General features: G+C 40.4%; 1 protein-coding gene across 1 annotated transcript in view; it reads right to left on the bottom strand.

Annotated features, from left to right (window-relative positions):
* LOC133981385 (guanine nucleotide-binding protein G(o) subunit alpha-like) overlaps nt 1-12,548 on the bottom strand; it is a 77,141-nt gene extending 64,593 nt beyond the window's left edge. Inside the window, exons 1-2 of the mRNA XM_062420035.1 lie at nt 11,839-12,548; nt 10,882-10,924 (exon numbers count right to left, since the gene is read on the bottom strand). Of these exons, the coding sequence (XP_062276019.1) occupies nt 10,882-10,924; nt 11,839-11,956 (161 nt within the window). The 5' untranslated portion in view covers nt 11,957-12,548. The remainder of the gene's footprint in view (nt 1-10,881; nt 10,925-11,838) is intronic.
* Nucleotides 12,549-27,592: the final 15,044 nt, after the last annotated feature.

Below are 27,592 nucleotides of genomic sequence, written 5' to 3'. Positions count from 1 at the left end.
CTCATTTGTCAATTATATCTTATCTACTAACAAGTCGTAATACAACATTTGAACTGTGATTTCCGGGCAGATTGGGATTTTCCACTCTGGTTCAGCATTTTTTGGCTCCTGCTGGGGAGGAGTCCTCTTGGCTACAGGTTTTGGTCATGTGCTGATGGAGACTTCTTTGTGCCAGGGGAAGCTGTCTGCTTCATACTACATCAGCAGGGATGTTAAGAGCTGCACATACATGCGTGTAAACCCGGGCAGACAGGAGAGCAGAATAATTACAGCTCAGTATTACATCTGGGAAGACCTCATTAAATCTGTCTGCCATTATCTCTCTGTTTCACTGTCACATGTTATCTCTATCTGCCCCTCTCCTCTGCCAAGTCCCCCTTTCATCCCTTATTCCCGTATCCTCTCTCTCTCTCTCTGTATACTTTTCACCAAACGCCCTACTTGTTCTCTCTGTCAGTCTCGCCCACTTGCTGCCACGTTCTCGCTGCCACGTCCTCTTTCTCATCTTCTCGCTCTTCGTTCCTAATTATTTCTTCTTCTTCTTCATTCACTCCTCTCCTCCTTTTTTCCTTTCCTTCTCCAATTTCCAATTAACTATTAATAATAATAAAAAAAGGGCTGATGCACAACACACCCTGCCTCCCTCCCCGGTGACTGATATCTACAGGGGAAAAAACACACATGTGCTCACCTGGCCAAGTGTGACAGTCAAAGAGACTGCAGTGTCATAATCGTCTCCTAAATAACAGGTAGGTAATAGCAGGTGCACGTAGAGTCACACCCTGTAATTCAGACACCATTTGTGATATTTGTCCGTTATTATTTTGACGTCGAATATCTTCCAAACCTTTCTTATCGGCCGGAAAACTTGATGCCAGAGTTGTGCCTGTGAAGCTTGTTAAACGTCCGTCCGCTCTGCAGATCACAACAACTCCCATCAGTGAATAAAATGCTAACATCTGCTCAGTATTTCTGCAGGCTGCTCGTCATCATACAGCTGCTGACATCTGAGTCCATATGTGGTCATTTATTTTTGTTCATATTGGCTCACTGGCTCATCAAATCACACCACTACGCTTTAACTGTCAGGTGTGTTGAATCCTAGAGTGTTGTCTTTGACTGTTTTATTCTGCAAACAATCCTGGTTACATATGGACATAAAAGTTTAGCTGGAGCCACTCAAGATCCAGTTAACAATGTGGAAAATCTGCCACATCTTCTGATATGAAACAACACCAAATTTGATGGGCCCAGTACTAAGCTGGACTCCATCAGTGAAAAAGGAAAAGCGAGGCCCGTCCCAAAAACAACTTGGTGGTGAAGGAGATGGACCTAACATGGAGCGAGGTATTAGATGGAGGTACATCGTCGAAGTCTTGCGTCCCACCAGGAACGAAGAATAAGTTATGTAGTAGAAGGCACTCAGAATTTACTAAAAATGAGTAGGAATATTTTCCAGACAGAGAGAATATATCCCCCCTTGTTACCTACAGTGAAAAACAAAATCTCGGCTGCAGCCACATTTCACCGTCTCTGTTGCCGGTCGACCTAAAGACGCCTCTTGTGAATTAAACTCAGACTTTATAACATAGTACAAAGCAACAAATATTAGATTTCTTTTCACAATTACAAAAAAGGTCTGCCTGCATAAAACGGTCGTTTCCTGTCGTCAATACCATTAATGGACGCGGCTGTTCCAGCAGCAGCTGATCACGTCAATATTACAGCATGTTCAAGGTGACGGGCGCTTTGTTACAGCCAACTGGTAGATTGAAGGAACCTCCAGAGAGGCTGGAGGAAGGAACGAGACAGACGAGGGGAGAGAGAGAGAGACGGAGACAAATGGGGCCACAGGTTTATTCAGGTCGTCCCAGATGCTAGGTCGAAATGTAATTATTCTGTTCTCCTGTCTTCCCTTGTGTCAATATTAATTACTTACTTTTTGGATTCAAAATGGCAACCGAGGAGAGCCCAGACATCTGGCGGAAACACACACTCTGAACACTCTGGTCCGGCTGAGGTACAACTGAACGCTTCTATTTGTATTTCAAGTGAAGAGCATCTTGTGGTCTACTCATTTCTGTTCTATCATTTGAAAGAAGCAGCCATTCATTTGTGAGCAATAAAAAATATATAAAAGTAGGTCATCTATCAATTTACCTCCTGTACTAACAAAAATACACAAACTGAAGTTGGAGAATCATATCAAGGCTCAAAAAAAAGAAAAAAAAAGCTTTTCTGGATTTACACTGACTGACCAGAAACACCCTGTGAAGCAGTGTGATGTAATACTGTGCAATTTAATACAAGAACCCTGCAATAAATATTGTTCCCAGCACTATAGCATCAGTCCTGCTGTGCTGCATGATCTGAGAGTGCATCATGCTCGCAAATGTTTCTATTATTTTGTCCACGTGATTTACATGCTGTTAAGAAGTTAGTTTTAGTAAAAATGATTACAGCTTAGCAACACCAAAGAACACACACACACACACACACACACAGGTTCCTGTTTTCCTCACATTTCTGTACCTTGCCGAGGTGTGAGAGAAGCAGCAAAACACACACACACACACACACACACACACACACACACACACACACACACACACACACACACTCTTACAGCTACAAACCCAGGCCACAGCCACAATCAGCTGACTTTATATCAGCTGAGCGCGGCCCCCCTGTAACAAGACTCCATTGTTTGGCGGTGCACTGAACTGACATCAAATCGGCCGAATAACTCCAACACAACGAAAAGGGAAAACACACACACACTTACACACTCGCACAACTGCATTGACATAGGCACGCGAACAAAAAAAGCACAGACAGAAAAAAACCCACTTTCGATTGTGCAGAAGTGTATGAGCGTGCACACGCACGCACACACACACACACAATTTCCACCCACAAAAGACCTTTGTGTTTTTTATAAGAAGCCCTGATTAGCGCGCCGACCACACACACAGTCATGTTGACCGGGTCTCAAAGCAGCAGTTGAGAACTGTCTGGGAAAAAGAGGCTTTTAATATAATATACAAAAAAAAAAAGGAAGTATATGAATGTAGAGAGGTAGTAATAAGAAACTAAAAGGCTAATGTGTATCGACAGGACAGGCTGTATGATTATCGAGGGTCAAATTAGTCTCCCGTATCTGATCTGGGAACATCAGAAACAGAACATATGCCTGCATGAGGGCCTCCGTCTCCAGAAAAAGAAAAAAAATCTTGCCCGAGTGAGGATGAAAGTCCCAATGAGAGTGAGGATTTGCTAATCAAATAAATCTACTTGAAGTGTGTTTTTTGCGAGGAGCTGCGTTTGTCCTGCCTGCAAATGAGACTGGTAGAAATAATCACAGGACAAACACAGCCAAAAGCAGAGCAATGAATCACTGTCTGCTACATCTGAGATATTAAAGGCTGAGGAGGGTTTTTTTTTTTTACAAGCGATACCCATCACCAGTGTAAATGTTATGAGGATCAGCTGATCTGATGCTAATCTACAAATTGTTCCAGTTCTGAGACATTTAAGCAGAAAAGCTGCTGCGTACAGCAAGACGTCCACAAACAGATAAAGACATGACCGTGAAGACCGTCGTTCACCCGGGTGACAGAATATGGAGATATACTAGAAGCTAAAGGCAAACAATGTGATGATGAAGTTATGGCTGGACCTGGAGGTAGCTAGCCCAAAACAGGATCATCAATTCATCACTGGTCCTACAGGTGATTATTGTCAAATAGTAGCAGCTATAAGGTTCATTTAACTCAACACGTCTACAGTATATTAGAAAAAAACTTCAACAGTCATAAAATATTTCAGGATTATTTGCAGCTCGAAACGACATTGAACTGTAAGTGCTGCCATAAATGATTATTTGGTTAGTGATTATTTTCTTGATTGATCCACAGTCCATGATAAGATCCTCAACATCCCCCCCACCAACAGTCCACAACTCAAAGATACTTCATTTACTCTCTACTGAGAAACTGGAATCAGCAAATTTGTAGACTTTGGAGTCATATTTCAAGAAAAAACTGACTTAATAGTTTATCAAAATAGTTGGTGATTAATTTAACAGGTGACAACTAATCAATAAATAGAGACGTCAATCATGGACTGAGCGACTAATAAAAAAAAAACAGAAAGACGAGATAAGTGAAAGTGTGTCTTCTCTGATAAACCTGTCTCACCTAACTTTACATTGAGCTGCATATTTATCAGATGCAAATGACATTCAAACACTAAACACACACACACACGCACACACAAAGGGACATGCTAGCCAGCACGTGCGAGACGTTGCCTCGCTGTTATTTCACAGCTCGCCCAGGCGGCCAATCCGATCATTCCGCTGACGAGCACGCCCACGGCTATATTTAACCAATGATGGGTGACTATTTGGCTTGACGGTCTTGTTTCAGATGACCGGTTATGGGCCGGTCTCATCATGCAAGACTTGCGATTTGGTGCCAGCGTGACTCCCCGACGCCACCGACGACACCCCCCCCCCTCCCTTCTCCTCCGCGCTCTCTTTCATTCTCTCAGTGTGTCTAACCATCTTGGGGAAAAGGAAGCTAATAATTATCGAGGAGAGGAGCAGAGTCCAGGAGAGGAGTGCCCTTTCACAAGCTGCCCTTGACAACCCTGTGCTCGTCTCCCTTTGTCACTTCCCCCTCCGCTTGCTTAATAAGTGAGAAGATGTTTCTTTTCTCTTGCCAATCTCTCTTGCTCAAAATGGCTTCGCTTCCCTCTTCTCACCTCCCCGAAACCATCGTGTGCACACTTTTCCTCCCTCCTTGTATCTTGCTTCACCCTCCTTTCCTGTTTCTTTTTTCACACTCCCACACTTTTACCCTTCTGTGAAGAAGAAATAGAATTTTTCAATCCCTGGTTGCCTCAACTGGGTGTTCCTATAATTCCCCCCCCCCTCCTCCTCCCACCTCTCTCTCTCTCTCTCTCTCTCTTCACTTCTTTCTTCATCCTTACTTCCACAAAGTTCTATGCACTGGAGACGTGTTTCCCTTCATTAAAAACTCCCTTTCTGTCTCCCTCCATCTTCAACCCTCCTCCTCCCTCTCCTTTTTGTATTCTATACCCCCTGCCCCCCTCTTCCCTTTCTGCACAAAACACTGCCACCTTTTTTTCCTCTTTTTTGCACCCCCCCCAACACTCCCTTCCCCCCCTTTTATTCTCCTCTTCTGAGGCTTAAACCTAATTATCTCCTGTTCTAGAGAAAAACCACACACACACCCGCTCGCGGACACACGGTGGGAACGGCCTGTGGGAAGCGGTGCGGCCGTGAGGGATGGAGAGCGTTTGTTCTCCCTTCGGCCGGTCGCCTCCGATCATGTCAGCGAGGCACAAACACACACGGAAACACACACACACACACTGTAAAAGAAAGCTAGGGATGGAGAAAAAGACAAGAAGGCAGAGTGAGAAGTGCTGTATATTTAAACACACAGCAGCTGACTGGCTGAATGGGTTGGATGTGCTCATACTGTATCATTTTTTTCCAGCGCTGACAAAATTGCAATAATTAGACAAATATATATGGAGGGTTGTTCATTTTAGTTATACACTCAGTGACACGGGTGGCTGCCTTTAATGGGTTTAGACAAATGTCAGACCTCCTGAGCTTATGAAAGCCATTTAAAATCTATTAGTGTAAACAGAAAAATGCACAGTCATCAACACCTGACAGCACTGATCACAATGAAGCATCACTGCCAACTGTGGTGACATAATCATTTGACATCTAAATATTATATGTCAAATACTTCACACGACTGATTAAGCCTTATAACTAAAAGGCTGCAGGTGGCAACAGATTTGTGCCTTTAATACATTTGGACAAACAAGCAACAATTAGGCTATCAGTAGCACCAGTACTGGGCAAGCTGTTTTAGCCTCGTTATATAGGCTGCGGTGTACAAAGAGCAGTGCCGGTGTTCAAAGGGCAGAGCTGATATTGTAAGCGTCTCTAAACCAGGATGATGTAATCAGGACGGAAGATTGGCTCTCCCCTGATTGGGTATAAATTAGCAAATCTGTTATTCAGCCTGTTGATCTACAAATCAACACGCAGGTGCACCATCTCTATCGCTCCGCTATCGTACAGCCACGTCTGATTAGTACAGTTTTGTATAGTTTTATACGGGTTGTGGACTGTTAATGATTGAAAGAGAAATCATCTGGATACAATCAGCTATAAAAAAAAGGCGTCATGATGCAACTCCTCTGGCTTTATGAATATATTTTTATATAATATGGTGGGTTTTACATCAACTGCTACACTGAAATCAACACAAAGAGAGGGCCAAATCCATATCTGCAGATTTTTAAATATTTGTTAAATATATTTTTATTATTTTAATATCAATATATATGTGGTTGGCACAATTCTATACTATATTATTACGTACACTATGATTTAGAGGAATATTCTGGACTATCAATGATTGTCTGCAGTATATTGAGGGTAAACATGAAGTAAATAAATGTCCAAATAGCTCTGGCTAAATGTTTTCAGTTGGCTGAGGTGCACACTGTGCTCAATATCAACTTTTTAGATTGATGAGTCTAATTTATTTGGACTCTCTTGCTCGCCAACACAAATGTCAAATATTAACCTCCCTTCTCTTCTCCCTGCCAACTTAAGAGTCGTTTTCAGCTGTGGCTGCCGTCGTTTATGCTAATTTCTGCATTTATTGTCCTCGGTTACTCACAGAAAATTGTTTTGGCTCTCTTGTAATCTCTACAGAAATAACTACAGAGAATAAATGACGAGGAACTTCAGTTTCTGGTTTTAAAGATTTGAGAGGAGTATTATTTTCAGCTGTTATGTTTTGCTAGGCTCTTTGCTAAAGGGTGCGTCGCTAAAGGCGGCGCATGTCAACAACTAGCTAGGCTAGGCTATGTTAGCTACACTTACTGATAACTGTCAACAACACGCTATGTTTTGAGATCATTCTAAACTTATAAAACTTTTCAAAGTATGTCTAATGAAAGACTGAACTGCTGAGTATTTTCTAACAGCATCTTGTAACATATTTTTATACATTAAGGTGCTTGTTTGGTAACATATCGTACTAGCTTTTGTTTGCTAGGGAGCTAAGCCTCAAAAATATAACGCCTTACATCTGGTCAAGTTAACCAGGAATCATTCATTTCTTTCCTGGCACAATTACACCCCTCTCTGACTCCATCACCATAGACAGCCCCCCCTCCCCAAGGTGTTTAAGAGCCAAACAATTTACACATTTGTGTAAAAAGAGAAGGGGGCCACACTTAAAGCCACAGCTCTTTTTAGAGGCTATCCTTCACAGTGGCTTTGTTGGCCCTTCTGTTCAATTACATGACAATATTACTATATTAAATTATTTTTCACACACACACACACACACACACATAAGGCACTGCTGGAGAGGTCAGTTTGCCAGCTGGGCAGCGAGAGAACCTTTGCACATGTCTAAACACACACACAGGTTCCATAAGCAGATGGTGTCTCCTGCACACACACACACACACACACACACACACACACACACACACACACAGAGCTGTATGCACAAGATAGAGATATGTTGTTCACACATGACCAAGTACCTTGGGTTGCTGGCCCAAATATCACACTCACAGATAGGCAATCCTATGATATACTATACTACATACAAACATACAAAAGTCAGTCATTCACATGTTTCTCCTTTAGGTCTGCTTACTTCTTCACATAGTCATTCCTTCCCTCTCTTTTTCTCCTGCCTTGCCAAACAAATGTAGTCCTACATGAGACAGTGCTGTATCCAACTCTCAAGACCTACATCTCTCAATCTCTCTCTGTCACACAGACACACAAACACCAAAGTGCACCTGTGCTCCCCGCAGAGATGTTATCAGTGCTTTGTCAGGAGTTATTGTCGACACACTCGGTGATTGCGTCATCTCAGAAACCAATAATGCGCGTTTCAAAAGGAGATCAAGCAGGGTTTTTGGCGTACGCAACATGCTCTAACTGATAAACCGCTGACGTCATTTCCTTTAAGAAACCCTTACAAGACTCCAAACTACTGCAGCAGCACTCTTTCTGCCAGGTACAGTTTCAGTATTTCTGCACTGCATAATAGCCTCCTTATTTCCTCTCACTTGAAATCACATGCACATCTGCGACACATGCTGCAGCCCAAAAATACACACAGAAAAATCTAAATCTAATCCACTCATCTCTGTCTCTCTCTCTCTCTCTCTTTTTCTTTCTCTGAAGGGAGCACACACCCACGAATATACACACGCCCACACACAATTGGTCACTTGAGCACACCCCAGATGTTCAAAGCACTGTGAAAGAAAATGCAGTGAGGGCTTTCCACTCGTCTGATGCGGTTCCGGAAATAGCCCAGCGTCTCTGAACAGGAACGTTAAAGGCTTCTCCAACAGGGCGCTGTCCGCCACTTGAAAAGCAGCTTCTGTCTCTTTCATGTCACATGCCCGATTGTAAAGAAATAGAAAAACTTACATTTTTTTGGCTTCAAATGGAACAACTCCAGCTATTATTCCAGTCTTTAGGATATTTTTTGCCAACAGAAAAAGAAAAAGGAAGGCTCTCCTGGCTTCAAGTATTAACAAGGTCTGGCAGTGGTCACTCTCTAGCCTTAAATAAGGTAACCCCTGAGTTGTGTGTGCAAACAGTATTACATGAAAATGTATCAACAATTAACAGACAGTGTGTCTGCCAGATGCAGTTTCATGAAGTCATGTGTAACCAATAGCTTGCAGACTGTAATCAGACAACAGAGACGATGGGGGTGGCTGAAAAAAGTGAGCTTGGTGTAAATCAGCTGAAAGGAAACTGGCTCCCTCTCTGTCATGAAAATACTAATAAAACATTCATTTAATGGTAGCGATCTTTTACTGCCATAATGTTCGTCTTTGGTATGGTGACCATAACAGCCTATAATATCTGTAACCTCCCATAAAAGACTTCTATGAACTATGAAGTCTATGAACTGGCACAGCAACCTATTAGCATTCATTTGTGTCGCTCTGAGCCACACGAACGTGTGATTTACTACAGTCCAGCCGAATCGATGAGTTCAGTTGCTCCGGAGGTCGACCTGTACGATCAACTCTATATATTCAATGAACCCAGTGGGAATTCAGGCAGGGTGCAGAATGTGCCGTGCTGCTTAGAGTGACCATATAAAAACAGCTGAGAAACAGGCTCATCTGGATCCACTGAATCATGGCCTCATGTGATATGTCACTATATGACCACAACCAAAGCCTATTATCAGCTAAAACGCACTCAGCTGTCTGTAAAATGACGCGGCGGAGGAGATTGAAGAAAAACCATATGTCATGACTGGATTACAGATAAAAAATGACAGAGCGATACACAGTGTGTGTGTGTGAGAGAGAGAGAGAGAGAGAGAGAGAGAGAGAGAGAGAGAGAGAGAGAGAGAGAGTATGTTGTTAATAAAGCAGCTGAAAAAACTGAAGAAAAAAAACCTGTAGGTCTATTACAGGATCAACCTAGTGATCTAGTAAATACCTTAATACCATCATAGAAACTGTGCAATAAGCAGCAAAGATAAGCCCCTATAGGAGCATCATAAGAACATGATAATGATACTATGGAAGAAAAATAAGACTGACAGCTTTAATGAAGTCACTAAACTGAAAAGTAGCTCATGTAGTCATTAAGTCTCTAATACTTTATTAGTGCACAGGCCTTCACAGGTTAGGCTACAAGGTATTTATACAATGGTTCAGGCTACAGCAATGACCAGGAACTCATGATAATCATATTTTAGTGATGTAGTAGCTTTACAGTGCAACTGCTGGTTCTAAAACATATTACATTGTATGTTAATATCCATTAAAACTCACTGTGTTGGGGGGGGAGTCTTGTGTGGGAATATTGTAGTGGTAACTTTTGTTAGGGAGGATGGAGGGGATTTCATTCCCTGCTGTCTACATAAACTACAACTATACAATTTTAATAAACCCCCACCAGCACCACCACCACCACAGTACATCCTGTCCCGTCTCAACAGAATTATGGTGGACAGCAAATGCACATGTGACATGGATAAGAAAGTCAAAGTGGATCTTGGGTTGCCTTATCCTACCCTTAGGGATTAATATCCAACAACTATGCAGTATCAATTACAGTATCTGCCTGTCTCAAACCCCCCGAGACTGAGAATGATAAAAAAAAAAAGTTGTGTAAGAACAAATAAAAGAGAGTTTAATTTGATGTGAAAATGCTCAATTTTGCTCTGAGACTACACCTCTAAGAAATGAAACTGAGGCGAGCTTCTAATATGATTATATAGCAACGTCATTTCAGCAGCATTTTATGTAAATTACAGTACAGGAGGGAGTATTCGACTTTGAGAGTGTGTGTGTGTGTGTGTGTGTGTGTGTGTGTGTGAGTGCCATGTTTTATCATAGCCTGTATGATAGGATAGAACAGCTGTATGTATCGGTATATACACAGCAGTACAGCGAATCACTGCACCTGCATTATTTTTTTCCACACTCAATTTGGCACATGTTCCCACCCATGTAGCGCAACATCAGATGCTGGAGCGATGGTTAAGTCTGATGTCTGGCGTGTACAGGCACTGTTATGATAATTATCAGAGGTACAGTGGGGTCAACAGCCATGTTTTAGTGTTTTTCTTACATGGTAAAAAAGAATAAAAAAGATTTTTAGGGTTCAAGCTCAATTTGAGATCAGGCTATATATGTGTGTGTGTGTGTGTGTGTGTGTGTGAGAGAGAGAGAGAGAGAGACAGAAAGAAAGAGTGATAGACGGACACACATTCACACTATAGGGTTATTAGACCGTGATTATTGGAGACTTACTTCATCTGTTTGACGATGGTGCTTTTCCCTGACTCTCCAGCCCCTGAGGGATAAGAGACAAGAAGACAATGTAAACAGGGTGTGTGTTTGCGCGCATGTATGTGTGTGTGTGTGTGTGTGAAAGAGAGCAAGATGGAGACAGAGTGAGAGAGAGAGAGAGAGAGAGCGAGAGCGAGAGAAAGAGGGGAGGGGGTGGGAGATAAAGAGAGAAAAAGAGAGAGAGAAAAGACTGAGCCTCTTAAAAACCTAAGTGAATAAGGGCAGCAGGCGGGGTGGAGGAGATAAAAAGATGGAGAAAGTGGCTGCACCCATTCTTCCACCACATCCTTTTATTATCGCTCCCTCCTCCTCCTCCCCCCTTCGCCTCCGCCCTGTAACTTAGATAGTCAAATATATTAAATACTTAAAGGCTAATTTCCCCACAATGAATCAATGAATCAATCTCCCACCCAAAACCACTGAACCTACACTGCCTTAGCTGTGCTTGGCCCTCCATTGCTGCATACTGCCATTTTTCCCCTAGTATCCATCTGCAGTTATTATCTGTGATGGTAGTCCCCCCCCCCCTTTTACCTACACCCCACCTGATCTGTACTGAACATTTCACTCACCTGGCTTTATGTGTAATGTATAAAATCACATTATAGAGCAGGGTGAAGATGTGATGTAAAGGCAGGGTGTGTTAAGGAGGCACAAATCAAGGAAATAACCCGCCTCTCGACCCACATAGAGGATCTATTATCTATATCGTTGCTTATTTCATGTGATGCACGTCATGCTTTTTGCTTAAATTTCCATCGTGATAATAATCTCTTACCACCCCCCCCCCCCCCCCCCCCCTTCCCCTCCATACCACACCTTTCATCCACCCCACACACACACACCGACACAAGCGTTTCATTTGTCAGCCGTGGCTCAACAGGCCCTTCGGTAGGGATTTCAACCGGCGTCTCTTACCGAGCAGCAGCAGTTTAACATCTTTGGCGGCGGTGACACCGTCCTCCTTGAGGTTTTTCTCGATGGCTTTGCTCCGATCCAGAGCCGCCCTCTCCTCTGCGCTCAGAGTACATCCCATGGTTAGAGAACACAGCTTGATAGCGTTACCGGTACCGGATCCACGGAAGAAATGGCAAATTTAAAAAAAATAGGTGGATTCAATGAAAGCTGGTTGCAAATCCTTGTTTTATTTCCTCCTTTTTCTGTGCTATCTTCGATCCTTCTGTGATCCCTCTGTCTTTCTTTCGCTCTCGGGGCAGCTCCCTCTCTCTCTCTCTCTCTCTCTCTCTCGCTCGCTCGCTCTCAAGCCGGGGACACAGCACCGTTAACGCATTTAAATCTAGGATCCACTCGGTTTGATCCACGGCGCAAAAAAACACACTGTAGCCTCCGCAGTTGTTCGTTTCTCGAGCGTGGTCTCACCGGCGGGTCCGTCCTCCGTGTCGCTTCTGTTTTTCAGTCGGTAAATCACGGTAACGGTTCTCTTCTTCTCCACTCGTCGGTTGTGTAGGTTACTGGGCGGCGGTGAGCAGCGCTCGCATCGTTTGTTTCCAGCACGGCGTTTCACGGTGGCTCACAGTGCACCTTCTTCCGTTTGGCTTCTCCGGGGCGGGCGGCTGGGATTCGCTCTGTAACGCTACTGCCTCCCGGTATCTCCGGTAGGGGCTCGCTCTTTCGCTAGTTCATTCGTTCAATTGCAGGTTGCTGACGTCAGAACCGTAAAAAAAAAAAAAAAACACAGAAGTGAGGGGAGAGGGAAGGAGCACGCTCCCAATGGCGCCACCTGGTGGTGCATTGTCGTAGCTCTACTAATTAGGCCAAGAGAAAGAAAGGGCGAATCTGTAGGTTTTAGCTAACAGGAGTCAAGCACACGAGTGGTAGTTTTTTTAGTTTGAATTTAAATGGATTATATAGCCTACTGATAATTGACCACCAATGATTAAGGGCACCCAACCGTTGTAGAGCCTTTCAGCTCAGTTTTGGTTTTTCTGACCTGTAATGTTACTGTTTTGGTTCATTCTCACCTCTCATAATGTAATTTGCCGTCAATGCCAGTTAGCGAAGACCTTCAAAAACCCACTGTATGCTATAAAACTTCACAACTATTGAACACTGCGTGACATTTAACAGATGGAGAGAGATAATTTTCTCAGCAGTTAGTCAAAACTAAAAACAGCTAAATTCAACAGGTAGACACAAACTATGAATGTGACTCTTCTTTATAAATGGTTTGCAGCGTACTAACAAATGTTGCATATCAATTTAGGAGGTGATAACATGTTTTTTTCACAGCGTTCCACTGCCACAAAGTCACCAAAAGAACAAATACCTGCCTGCTGCAGGTTTAAAGATATTGTTAGCTACCATCGTATTAAAGAGAGCACACTTAGCCTCGCTTGCAAATTCACCCAGTGGTCACTAGCGGTATTGCATTGGAAAAATAATTTACACCATTGACCACCATTATATAAGATACATCTATAAAACTATTTACAGGATATCTCAAACTTCAAACAAGGTCAGTTATAACACTTTGTATTGCGAATGAATTTTTAATCCGTGAAGGTTTTATAACAGTAGAAGTTGCCCACAGTTTGTGATGTGTGTGATGTCATCCTCATGTAAAGTCTATGAGCCCTTCGGAGACGCACAACGCAGAAGCAAACCCAGAGGCTAGAGGACATATTTGGTTTAAGTTCCAGGCCTAACCACCTAGGCCTGTTGTTAATTTCTAATGCATCCATAAATCCAATGTTTTCCATAAACACAAATGTTTATAACTTTAAGGCTCATAATTGACCCTGGAAGTGATTGTTTGACAAACAAAGACTCATTTGTCGTGGCAATGGTTAATATTACATAAATATGTAACTTTGGCAACATTATAACAGGTGGTGGTATAAATATTCCAAAATAATATTTTGGTTCCCAATGTGGTTTTGGCCTTTTGCCATTTACCTGAATTCACCTTTTTATTTTCTTGCTCATGCTCTCAATAAATAGTAGAATCTTAAATTAATCCAAAAATACATTGGACAAAACATCTCAGGATAAATGAATGCCTCATATCAATATTTTACTATTCTTTCTATTATCTGTTCTATCTATTGTATTAAGTAAAATAATATAATAGTGTGTTTCCAGCAGTCTTATGTAATTATTAATATTGTTACTTTGTTGTTACCTTGTTTATGTGATATTCTTATATTTAGAAAGACCTAAAACTTTCCCATGGAGATTCTGTCTTTAATTTTGCTTAGCTTTCATTTTGGTAGTGTGATGTCTTAATATTCGTATTATTCCTAAGCAACATTCTCTTTTAGGCTACACTGAGTTGTGCTGGCCAAGTTGTCAATAGATATTATAGACCTCCAGTTTGTTATAATAACAGACATGATGCTGTGAAGCTGACAGATCATCTTTTTCCTCAAAGGGTATTAGCATGGCCTGTAATTAAAGTAATAATACGCTGTTGTAAGACTAAATTAAGGTAATGCTTTCAGTATATTCAGGACAATTATAGTTATATAATGTTACATATGTATGAACATAATCTCATTCAATTAGAGATGCTCGGGGAGACATCATTATTTCCTTTGATTGAGTTGTCAGCTCCTTATAATCACTCTATTTATTTGACTCTTTGTATGTATGTTCTCATATACAGCATCCAATTTTCTGCCATACATGGCTGATCCAGGGATAGACTAATACATGTCTGTCTTTGGGTTATGACGTAGGTCTGTTCTAAACAACAAGGAAAGAAACCCCCTCCAGCATTATGTGACTGGACTTTCACACTGTCACTTTTATGATAACAAAGTCCAAGTGTCAAAACTCCCCAGGTGACTTTGTAAACATAACTATAGCCAAAGAGGCTTCTTGTGAATAATTTCAAACATGAAAGAAATGGAAAAATTCATTTTGGCACTATTTCTTTGATTTTCACCATAAACATTGTTTTAATTGTATGTTTCTCTTTTGCCTGCCATTTTTTAATTGTGTCTATTTAGCATTAAATAGCAACCATATTCAAGTCCAACTAAACCATTTTCACAGGTATGTTTGAATGCACTCTTCCAAATTTAATTCATAGATTATTTGAAATGAATTACCTAATCACCCCAAACTGTTTGAATTCTATTTCATTGTACTAAATGTTCAGTTTACTGCATTCTTACACCAACAGATAAGAAAACCACAATTTCCTGTCTTGTAAAAGGATCACCATTTCGTTAACATCATGACAGTTTTGCCTCACTTTTTGGTGCTTAAAATCTTCTTAAAATGTTGAGCCCAAATTATCGTATATATGTGTGTGTGTGTGTGTGTGTGTGTGTGTGTGTGTGTGTGTGTGTGTGTGTGTGTGTGTGTGTGTGTGTGTGTGTGTGTGCGTGTGTGTGTGTGTGTGTGTGTGATATTTTCACATTCAGCAACCAAAAATTGCATTTATTGTTGTTGAGAGCCCGACTCTTCAGGTCTGTGCAGCTTTAGCTTAGTTTGGTTTTCTGCCCCACATAGACTTTATGCATGAGTATCAGGGTTCTCATCTGCCCCCACACATGAAACCATAGGCAGCTGTTTCCTGCAAACTTTCAGACATGCTGTGTATGCTGCCCTGCCCAGCAGGAAACAGCACTGAGCCAAAGTGAACAACTAACTGGTGCAGGAAGTGGAGCATTTGCTAACTGGTACAGTGGCCACATCCTGGTGTGTTTTAATGAAATGTTTTTCACAAGAAGTAGAGAACCCGAGGGAAAAAACACACAGACGTTGACTCTTGGTCTGTGTGGTGCTGCTGTTGTATTACACATGCAGTTTGGACGTGGTCCCACCCATTCAAAATGTCATTGCATAACATACACAGATCCTGTGCCATACATGTCAACTCTGCAAAGTGGATTGCATTAATTAGATGAATCCAAAACAAGACAAACACTTTCCTTCTTGCTTGTCAGCAGACAGTCATATGACAGCGTACATTGTTAGGAAGCATTTGTGTTTTTCCCCTCCAAATCTACTCCGGACAGATTTGGGGGTGGGGAATCATTTTTAAAAACCTCACAGAAACATAAGCAGTGACAACATTTCCACACGTGTCATAGCTGGCTAGTCAGAGCCTGCAGTCGAAACATAATCTTAGTGGAATAGGTATCAGCTGCTGGGAGATGACAACCCATTTTGAACATAGGTTGTTTCAAGGAACATATCCATGTAGAAGATATGTTCCACATTACAGTGCTCAGACACAAAATTAAAGATAGTGTTGACATTAAGCATTCAATACCACTCTCATGTCTGTCAATATGAAGCTGGAGCCAAATGTTACATTATCACAATTTTGCAACAGATCTTTCAACTGTTAATTGTGCATCTGTAGCATTTGTCAGCCTAATCACTAGCCATTTAGGAAGCACCCCATATCTGCACTATGTACTTTAAATGTTATACTATGAGTGGTTTTTATCTACCCTATGCATCATGCTACATATAATGAGGCACACTGTAGCAGTTCGGGCACCTCTTTTCTCCTTTTCTTGCCTTTGTCACATCTCGTCAGCCAGTTAACAAACACAGGCTGTGGTTAGTATTGCACAAGCAGCACACGCACACACACACACACACACGCGCACACACACGCACACACACACACACACACACACACACACACACACACACACACAGTATCAATGGTGATGCAAGTCTTCCTTACAGAGTGTAAGAACTACCCTGTTACTTCAGACATAGGGTGGGATCCACTGGTATTGAGGATTGAAGAAACTAAAACAGTATTTTGCAACACATTAAATAAGAAATATATTCTGGCAGTATAGTCAGTAGGCCTATTTTACCCTGTTTTACATTTACTCACTAAACTAAAAATAGCCTAGCATAGAATGTTACTACATTACCACACTGATTTACATAGAGTACACTTGCTAGAAAGAAAGAATTACTATTATTATGTCACTGATGATTATCCCTGCATTAGCGCTTTCACCAGTATATAGCACAGTGATGATGAAGACTAATCTTACACTGACTGTTTGCTAAACTGCAATTGTGATACTTTACTTTTAAAGAGTGGTGGTATTTTGTCGTTTCTCAACCGAAGAATGTGAGTAAAAAGGACAAGGAATGTTGTTAATATCATTAACAATTTTAGTTTCATAGTTTCATTTGTTTCTGTAAACTCGTGACCAGCTTGGGAAGATGTAAGTTAAAGTTATTTTTTATGTTTTGGCTTAGATTTTATTTTTTATTTTTTTAAAGCTGGTGGAGAATGTGTTACAGTTGGCCATTTAGCTGGCAGTCTGTGCTTGTGCACACTGACAAATACCTCAGTGGATTTTGGGAGACAAAACATAATTTTTCGTCTGCTGAGGTAGTGTCCATGTCCAAAATCCACTGAGGTCCCTGAAAAGTAGGTGTGGTATGCACAGAAATAATTGTCCTCCATCCTGATGAAAACATCTGTATCTGTATCTTGTGTACCTAAGCACATACATGTGTGTGTATGAACATACACTTAAGGGTCCTGGTTTTGTCATCTTAGGTTAAGTGACAAAACAAGCTAATGTATAACATTACATTATAACAACTCAGGAGTTAAATACTTGTCTTCAGTAAACCATAAACGCAGAAGTAACAAAACACTACTTAACACAAAAAAATCCGGGATCAGTGTAAGCAATGCTACAAACAGTAACACTATACTGGCTAAACAAACAAATGGTGAGAAAAAACAGCAACGTATAACAGGTGCAAATGGTGTGGTCTCACATACTTTGTTCACAGGATTGTTGTTTTAAATGGACTAAAAGGTGAAAACATTAAATAGTCATCCAGAGACACAGTTCAGTCTTAATAACCAACTCATGCTGTTAACCATTACCTTAATTGGCTCTTTTTTTCCATGCCTCTGTCTGAAATCAAAGACCCATTGTTTAAAAAATCACCAAGACTTCTGAATTGTATTTCTGGCCCCATTAACATTGTAAACAGAATTGGTGCCATAGGAGAAAGGACCTTGATAAGAGTAGCAACAGTAACTAAGGGGTGCAGGTCTTAGTGAATGGTCAATTAAGTAGGTACTTATAATCTGCAATGCTACATTAAAGCCTAGCCAAACAAAGCAAAGAACTACTGCTGATCCCTTATAAAATCGCACAAATAATTACAGAACACCTTCATCTTCTGTTTTTTTTTAAGTCAGAGCATAGAGGTCGGGGCCTGATGTGGCCACTGAAAAGCAGAGTGTGGGAAGAAGGTAAACCAGAGGTGTCAGGATGTAATTTGTACTCCTCACTCTGTGGCTTTCAAAGGAACTCTTTTAAAGATGGAAAGAGGTAGATTAAAAAAGGACAAGGTGACGCGAGGGAGGGAGAGAGAGTGTGAGAGAGAGAGAGAGAGAGAGAGAGAGAGAGAGAGAGAGACAGGCCTAAAAGGCGAGGTGGTAAGTGGAAAAAGGGGAATGATGAGGCGCTGTGCAGATGGAGGAAGAGACATCCTAATGCTCTAAAAGATTACATCTTTGACTTGACATGAAAATGAACTGACTGACTTCCACACAACATAAAACAGACACAGGACAATAGTCATGGTTAATGCGACATAGAAACAGGATCAAAAAATAGCATAAAATGTTGTGACTGCTGGTGAGATCAGGATTTGTCCTATTGTATTAAGTTTAAGATACTGAATCCTTACCATCTCCAGGGATGTTTGTCTGCTGCTGAGTTTGACCTCTGACCTCATTGTGTCGTGGAACAAGTGAAAAGATCAAGAGATTATTCCAAGAGCAACAACCATAAAGACTGTGCCCAGAAACGTGGAATATAAATTTGACATATCTACGATGCCACAGTACAAGTGTGTTTTGTGTGTCTCCCTCTTCTTCTACCTAAATGTTTTCTGTGATGAAATTCTGGGTGTTTTGATGCGTATATTATAACTAAAACAAAATACAATATTAACATCTAAAACCTTTAAAGGACTATCCAAGCTTCTCTGTTCTTTGTTTCGGTAGCTGCGCTATCACAACCTTTCTCAAATTACAGCTAAACGGTACACTAAAATAAGTTTCTGAAAGCATTCAAGATGAGAAATAGGATGTAACAGAATCCTAATCCATATTCATTCAGCGCTGCCTAGTTTGAGTTTCATTTGAGTTTTGTGAGTTATCGGCTCTGGTCTTTGATGTCTGTGCTACAGTGTGACACCTAGTGGCTGAATTCTGTGTACTGCAACTTGAAACGAACACTTCAGCATTTTGGGAAATACACTTATTCGCTGTCTTACAGAGAATAGGGTTGAGAAGATTGATACTTCAGCCATCAGACAGAGTGGTATCGATCTTCAAATCTAACTCTTGGCAAGAGAGTAAATGAGCATATTTACTAAAGAAAAAAAACACAATTCCATTAAGGTATATTTGTCTGTCTCAACACTGCACACTGCAGTTCTCGGGATGAGCTGAATGGACTTCTTGCTAAAAATGTGAGCATTGTGTCTGCGCCTAAACCCTCAGGCAAAAAATGTATTAAAAAATAATTACATATTAGGGTTCAGCATCAGAATGTGGTGCTGTGAATTGATTTGATGGTACTTAAATAACTCTCCCATACATCTGCTGACTGAGCGTATATGTGTGTTGCTATAAGAGGGGAGATAGAGGTGGCAAAATACGGTTAATGTCTAACCCCCTAACATAAAAATAAATCTTCATAGTTAAAATAATAACATTTCATATCTGAGCTATATTCAATATTTTTAAAATGTAATACCACATTTAAATTAAATGATGCCATTTAGGGCTGTTTCCTGTTGTAGGGTAAAATTAGTGAAAAATGTATTAAGTGTATATCTTCTTTTCAAAACAATGCATTTTACTTAATTTAGACATATGAAGAGATATACAGTAGCTGCTTTCTGCTGACAGAAGAGATTCTTTGAAAAATGGGTTTGTAGAATTATTATCAAATGAATATAGCTGATACATAGTGCAGAGTAGGAAACATTTAAGAGCTATCTGAGGAGTCTTTGGGGGATTGTGACGTCTGTAGTCACGCCATGTGTCAAACGAGAATAACCCCCAATGGAGTCTAGACACTGGTGGTGAGGAAGGAGTGAAGATAAGGTCTGTATCTGAAGATCTGGGTGGATGAAATGTGAAAATTGACTTTTGATGATCTCACTAGGAGGGACCGCGGACAGCCAGTTGTGCTGGGGGGGGGGTGTCAGGTCAGTGTCACTGACCTGACACTGAATTGAAACAGAGAAAGGAAGAGTTTTAGAGTTCATTTGGATTCTGTTTCATAGGCTACAGTGGCAGCTATGGGTGAGCTACTCATGCAAAAAAGACAGTGAGACTTGTGCGTGCGTGTGTGTGTGTGTGTGTGTGTGTGTGTGTGTGTGTGTGTGTAATACTACAACAGCACAAACATATGACAGACATAAGGGTTAGAGTTTTCTAACTCCTCTCACCCAAAGGTTTTTCATTTTAGAGTAGCAGTTATTACACCAGTAAACATATCAAACAAAGCACCAAAGCCCTGACCGATCCGGGGCCAGTGCACTGTGTGGGCCTTCAAAAAAAACAACACGCCTACTCCTGCTACCTGAGTGAAGCCTGGACGGTTTAGAAAGTTGCGATGCTGCTACAAACATTTCTATAAGTAACACCAAACTTGTCAGACATCAGGATGTGATGTACTTATCTTAGCTTACCACACAACCAGCACCGCCTTCTGGTTTTGTCCAGGGTTACATAACAAACACAACAGAATTGATGATATAATATTTATCTCTCTTGCAGCTGGTAATGAGCTGCATTATTTCCTATTATTAGGAAATCACTTTATGTAGTTAATCCATTTGTGTGAGGGGTTATTTTGTTTTGGCGTGTGGGTTTGGAAATGACCTGCCTGTGCTGCTTGTCAACATAATAATAATAATAAAGGTTTTGTGAAAAAGCAGTGAGTTATTTCCCCCTGTTACTAGTAAAGGAGCCACAATGTCAAAGACGCAGCAGTTTCACATTTAACAGATAGATTTGACAGCCTTCCTGAAGACCTGAGGGCAAAAGAGAATGTTTTTTTAAAGCAAACTTAAGACCTACTTTTTTTCTCTGGCTTTGAATTGAACTTTATTTATTTTATTTCTCGTTTTTTTATAATTCTATATTTTAGCTCGTTTTACTACTTGGTTTATCCTTTTATTAAATTTTTCTTTTTCTTTGCTGTGTTATATTGTTATTGTTATTTTACTTTGTTTTACTTTTTAATATCCTACCTTATATTTCTGGTTTCTACTCAGTTTATTTTATACAGATCTTTATTATATTTTATTTTATTTTTTTGCTGAATTTTCACATTTTTATTCTACCTCGGGCGTTTCCTCTCTGCTGATTCATGCGAGTTACGATAGTGTTTCTCATTTCCTGTTTTCATTGAGTCCTTTAACCATAACAGTCTTGTGTTGTTTGTGGGTGAATGGGTGGAGGTGTTACTTTTCATTTGCATGAAAATTCCTCTATGAATTAATTTCTCATGTTAAGAAAAGGTTTTCTCATACTACCTTAACTCTGACCTTATTCTTACCTTGAGATGCTTTATGTTACACATCTAAACTTAATTGTGACCCAACTGTGTTTTGTATGATAACAATATAAAAATAACATTTTGAATCACTGTTCTTCAATCTGCACTACATAGAAATATCACTTTTTGAATTGCAGATTGTTCATAATGAGCAACTTCATTTGAATGTGTAGTCTGGGCTGCAGCACACATGGCATATTAACATTACCTACCACTTTTAAAGTACCACTTTTAATTTTTTTTTTTGCATTTCTAATCCTCTAGTAAATAGATGTAAACAGATGAAGAAAATGAACAATAATAAGCAGACAAGCAAAGGAAATGGTCAGACTAAAAGGAGAGACAGCTCAGCCACAAATACAGAACATGTGGTTTAAGTAAGTGTCACAGTGTGGCTCTTAACATTTCATTTCAAATTGGCTTTACCGCTTGTGTGACACTCACAAAATTGCTTTTCACCCCCAAACAGGAGAGAAAAGATCATCATACCTCCAGCAGGAGATTACCAGGGAGTATAGCCCGACACTCTGTATCAGATCCGTATTAGAGAGCGATGAGAGGCCCCCTAACTGACAAAGGTAAGCATCATACCCTCCAGGGAGTAGCTGGTGGAAAAAAAAGATGGAGACGAAGACAGAAAAAAAACAACTCTCAAGGTAGATGATGGAAAAGATCTGTTCCTCTGAAAGAAAACACTGATCTCAATACAATGAGAAAATCCCTGTAGAGATAGAAGAGTAGAATTGTGTGTGACACTGTGCTTGTGTACTCAATGGCAATTATACAAACAGCATCCAGTCATCACAACATGCTGCAACACTACAACATATTTGGATGCACAGATGCTCTAAGGATATGATATGTGAGAAAGGCCTTTAGAAAAGGTGATTGAGGAGCTGATGCCATAAAAATGGATTTCTATTGTAGTTTGTGGCCTTCCGAAAAGGACTGATTGAACAGCAGCAGCAGAAGAAAAGAAAGGCATTTTTAAAACTGAAAAACTACAATATGTTCCCCTGAGAAACTGCAGTCCTCACAAGATAGATACAACAGTTTTCAGGTTTTTCTGAATAAAACATGAGTTACTGGTTGCTGTATCTCCCAAACTTATAGTCTTTGTTGTGCAACATTCCTTCATACCAGGGTTTGTTGCCAGGATAAAACATCAGAAATAAACTTCCATGTGACTCCCAGGACAAAGATACCCAGCTGATTTGTCTAATGCAGTGTTCATACCATGTTATCGGAATTATGAGTTTTCCAACTGGTAAACAGCGCTCATAGCAACTAATCACAACTGGGAAAGCTTTATCTGATTTATCTGACTCAGCGCTTAAGACTACACATAAGTGCCTGAGAACTGTAGTGAACATAGAGGACACACGTCAGGAAAAGTCTGTTGTTCGGTGTAATTAAACCCCAATTTAAAGCATTTGAAACTCTCACATGACCAATTCTGTCAGATGAGTTATCAGATGACACAAATCCTCACACAAATCACAAACACTGGAATCTTTCCAATCCTTCCCCATCCATCCAACCAACGTCATAACCCAGACTGAAGGCTGAAGCTTCAACACGGACCATGAAGGAAAAGGAAACCTGAGGCTGCACTGACCAAATTAAGAAACAACGAAGTTATCCTGCAGAAGATATTCTAGCAAGAAAGAGACACAAACCATAAAATCCCATTAAAAGTGGTGGAGAAAATCCAGAGCACTCGCTTATTGCCCAAAGCTTCTGAAGATGGACCTGTCCACAAATTGAACTGCAGTATAGGCCTACTGTGCGACTGTCTGACATGGACTTGTATCACCAGCGAGCTCTATATAAATGTTTCCCTATTTTCTAAGAACTGTTAAAAAAAACACCTTTTAGACATGTATTGTAATCAAAGAGAGGAATACTCAGTAAGCCTTAGCAACGTAACACTGAGCCAGCTTGAAAAACAACAGCTACATGTAAATGTTGTAAATAATAGAAATGTATTCTGGGGACATTAATTGGACAACAATTGGACAAGTAGTCCCCAATTTGGTCCTAAGTCTGAAATTTCCCCCCAAAAGTAGCTTATGACACACACACACACACACACACACACACACACACACACACACACACACACACACACACACACACACACACACACACACACACACACACACACACACAAGTTGTTGTTGTTCTCCTAGGTCACTTTTGGGGACATTAATTGGACAACAATTGGACAAGTAGTCCCCAATTTGGTCCTAAGTCTGAAATTTCTCCCCAAAAGTAGCTTATGACACAGCACACACACACACACACACAAATACAAAAAGTGTTGCTTTTGTTCTCCTAGGTCACTTTTGGGGACATTACATTGACCTTAATTCATTTCCCCCAATTGAACTAGCCATCCCCAGTTAACTGGGGTAATGTGTCCCCAAAAGTATCCTAGGACAGACCCAACAATACACACACTATGGGAACTTGCTTTTTGCCACAAAAAGGGAGTTGACTCTCTACAATGTGACTTTGTAAACAGATGTCCCCACAGTACACTACCAGGTATACCCACACACACACACTCACACACACACACCCTGCAGTCTGCAGACATATAAAAGCTGTGAGGCAGCGACAGCTAAAGGCTGTGAGTCACAATAACACAGAATACACACACATACACAAACCCCCAAAAGGCACTGAAGCATGTGTCCGTGGAGTGTAATCCCTCTTAATCCATACAAACAGCAAACAGGCAATGGGAGATGATGATGTGTGCGAGTGAGTATGTGTGTGTGTGTGTGTGTGTGTGTGTGTGTGTGTGTGTGTGTGTGTGTGTGTGTGTGTGTGTGCACTTTCTGTGTTGTTGTAAGGATCATCTTAAGGAGAAAAGAGTTGAAGATATTATGTGGTTCTTATATAAGTTCTTGTTTAACTGTATAGCTCAAGAGCAAATAAATGTAATTCAAAGTGCTTTACAGAGTCGGTATGTGATTTTAAAAAAAAAGTAGGAGCATATACGTACACACAGAAGAAAAGGAAAAGTTTATGTAAGAAAATCAAAAGAAATCAGAGCTCAGTATGATACAACATACACGGTCGCCCATAAAGTTGGACTAATTTGTGCTTTCAGACACATTCCTCTCTTTATTTTGTATTTATACACATTAGTAATCACCTTTGACCAGGTGCAATGAGATTGATCAATACAAGTTTGAGAATATATACACTTTATCTATCAAGAATAAATCACATTGTCACAATCATTTCATGGAAAGGGTTAAAAATATTTTATTCCAACTTTATGGGCGACCGTGTATGATACATTTTGGCGATCTGTGACACACTATCCCAGTAACTGAAGAGGAAATGTATTGCTAATGCATTTTTCAGAAAACAGAACTCAATTTTGTACTGAGCTTTCAGTTTTAGAGACAGCTGTGATTTGTACCACAGTGCAGAAAGTCAGAGCCTTTTGAGCATCATTTCATGCCATAAATTAAATGTTAATTAATTCAAATATCCAAAAAAAAAAAGAGAAAAGAATGGGAAACTGACATGAACTTCATAGACTTCATAGACTCACCACTCTCTGTCTATGGGGATAGCCAGTATTATATGCTGAGGGTTAATGTACAATATAACCATTACTTTTAATTGATTCAATTATTCTGATATTACAAAAAAATTACAATGATGAACACATTTTGTTGTAGAAAGTAGAATGCCTTAATGTCAAATTCAATTAAATGACCTCATAATAATCATTCTAGATGGATGATAACTACAGTGGCAGCATAGACCTTGACTTCATTGCGCTGGATGCATTTTTATATGAACAAAGACTCAAGCTGTGAAACCTGAAGTGAGCAATATGCAACAAAGATAACTATGGCATTTGTCAAGAATACATTATTTATTGTCACAGTTGCGTTGTTTTGATGAGAAAAAGAGAAAGAGACTTATGATACACGATGGACTTACTTGTGTAGTATGCACATTTCGACAGGTTAGTGTCTCAAATCATACACGGATGTTGCACACTTACTGGAAATGATGATTAGCTAGTTAGCAAGCTAGCGTTAGCAAGCTAATGTTAGCATTCGTGTTATCGTTCGCAGTACCGAATCATTACAGACTGCTAAATTAACCCAATAAACTTACTGGTGGCTTATATCTGACAACAGTATAGTGGTGCTTAGTGCAAAAAACACATGTATAATGCACATTTGTACATTTGTATAATTCAGTTACAACGTCCTTCCAGTTCGAAAAGTGGTCCCTTCCGCTATGTAGCCAAGATGGTGACCATTGAGGTCGAGAATTGTCCATAGTTCCACACTCAACTTTTTCAACTTTTTGACAGTTTTGAGTGCAACCATCCAGGTACTCATAGTACACTGCATTTTTCCATACTTCTCAGTGTGAACGCACTTGCACTCAAAATATTAAGTGTAAGTACAGAAGTGAGTGTTTTAAAAGTGCATCAATAATTTTGGCTTCATAAGAGTTCTAATTATAATAAGTAATGAATGAAGTTTTCTGAATGCTTATGCTGTTTTCTATCAAAGCAATAGCTCAGTAATTGCTCAGTGATATGAATTTATGCCGGTAAAGCTTCAACTACTGCTGCCGCTTTGCTGGCAGTGGGAAGCATTTGGAACCACTCATGTATCTTTCCCAAGCAACTTATTGAGGCTTCAAATTAAAATTAAGACTGATAAACAGTGAACAAGTAGCTGTAAAAGCTATTATCTGTCATACATTGTGATAAAAGTGGCCTCATTTCCAGTCTGTATGGAACGAGAATTTACTAATTCAGGGCTTGTGTGTGACTTTTTTTTAAATAGCAGTTGCTACTGTAGGAGCATGTGTTCATTTAAATAACTGTCTTTCTTTTTTTATTTGTGGAACACTTCCAACGTCAGCAACTCAACTACATGAACATTTGATCTGTGATTTGCATAGACAATGACTATGTTCAACTGCTCTTTAAAGTCATAAAGTCCACGCTTTTATCATTCCCTGTTTATTATTCAAATACACAAACAGCAAAGATGGAGTGGTGGTGAAACCTACTGTACTCCAGCTATAGATAATTCATTCTACATTGGAATGATACATCTCAATGCTTAAATTCAGGGATTGCGCCCCTAAACGTCTAGATCTTTTGTAAAGGAGTATAAAACATCACCGATTCATCGTCCAGGTCTTGTTTTGACGTCAATAACTCCATTTCACTCCCAGCCAGCATGTATCCTCACAACTCCAGGACGGCTATAAAAAGACATTTTGCATGAAAAATGCAGAAGAGTTTCAACCCTGATGCCCCAGTCACATCATCATAGCCACCACTACCATTAAACCATTTTTTCTCCCTTCCCGATACCGTTTATAGCTCATATCTTTCAGTTGTGTTCCCCACAGCAGTTCAATCTGCTATTGGGCGTAAAAAGCAAAAGCTGACAGAAGAGAAAGATAGTGAAGGTGCTGTGGAGGCCGCTTTGCTTTAACCGAATAAAGGTGACAACTGCCAAAAACACTCCGAGAAACACTTCAAGCCGAAAACGACCTAGGAAAAGCAGCACAAAAGGTCCTTTGTCTCTCCTAGAGGGGTTGGTTTTATATGATTGTACACTTATGACCGTCACATGAACTTCATCACCATCTATTTTTCAGCGAAAACAGGTTTCTCCACTTGATATTATACATCCTTAACAGGGGAAAACAATGTGGCAGCACCATCTCCCATCATCTTCATCCCTCATGTTCTCTCTTTCTTTGTATCTCTTTGTTTCTCCACTCAAGTCCTCCCTCCTTTTTTAAGCAATTAAATATGCAGGGATGTTTCTTCTATCACCTCCTCCCTTTTTTTCTTTTTCTTTTTCTTTTTTTGGCGTTGCTGAACCTTGTCCCCTGCTCTGTGTTGTAAGGCCGTGGCGGCCTGCAATTGAAGTGCTCCAGCTCTGTGCTGCTGGTAGTTATAAATAAAAGACGCATTGTTCCGTTGTAGTCTAGCCCCGTATCAGCCGGCAGCTGATGCTTAAGTGATCTCTGAGGACCCCTGGCTGGTATTTGGTGAAGAACTAAAAGAAGGAGAATGTGTGACTTTACCATTCGAGAGT

This window comes from Scomber scombrus, chromosome 6 (assembly GCF_963691925.1).
Source record: "Scomber scombrus chromosome 6, fScoSco1.1, whole genome shotgun sequence".
Lineage (NCBI taxonomy): Eukaryota > Metazoa > Chordata > Actinopteri > Scombriformes > Scombridae > Scomber > Scomber scombrus.
This window is presented reverse-complemented; position numbering and strand designations above follow the sequence as displayed.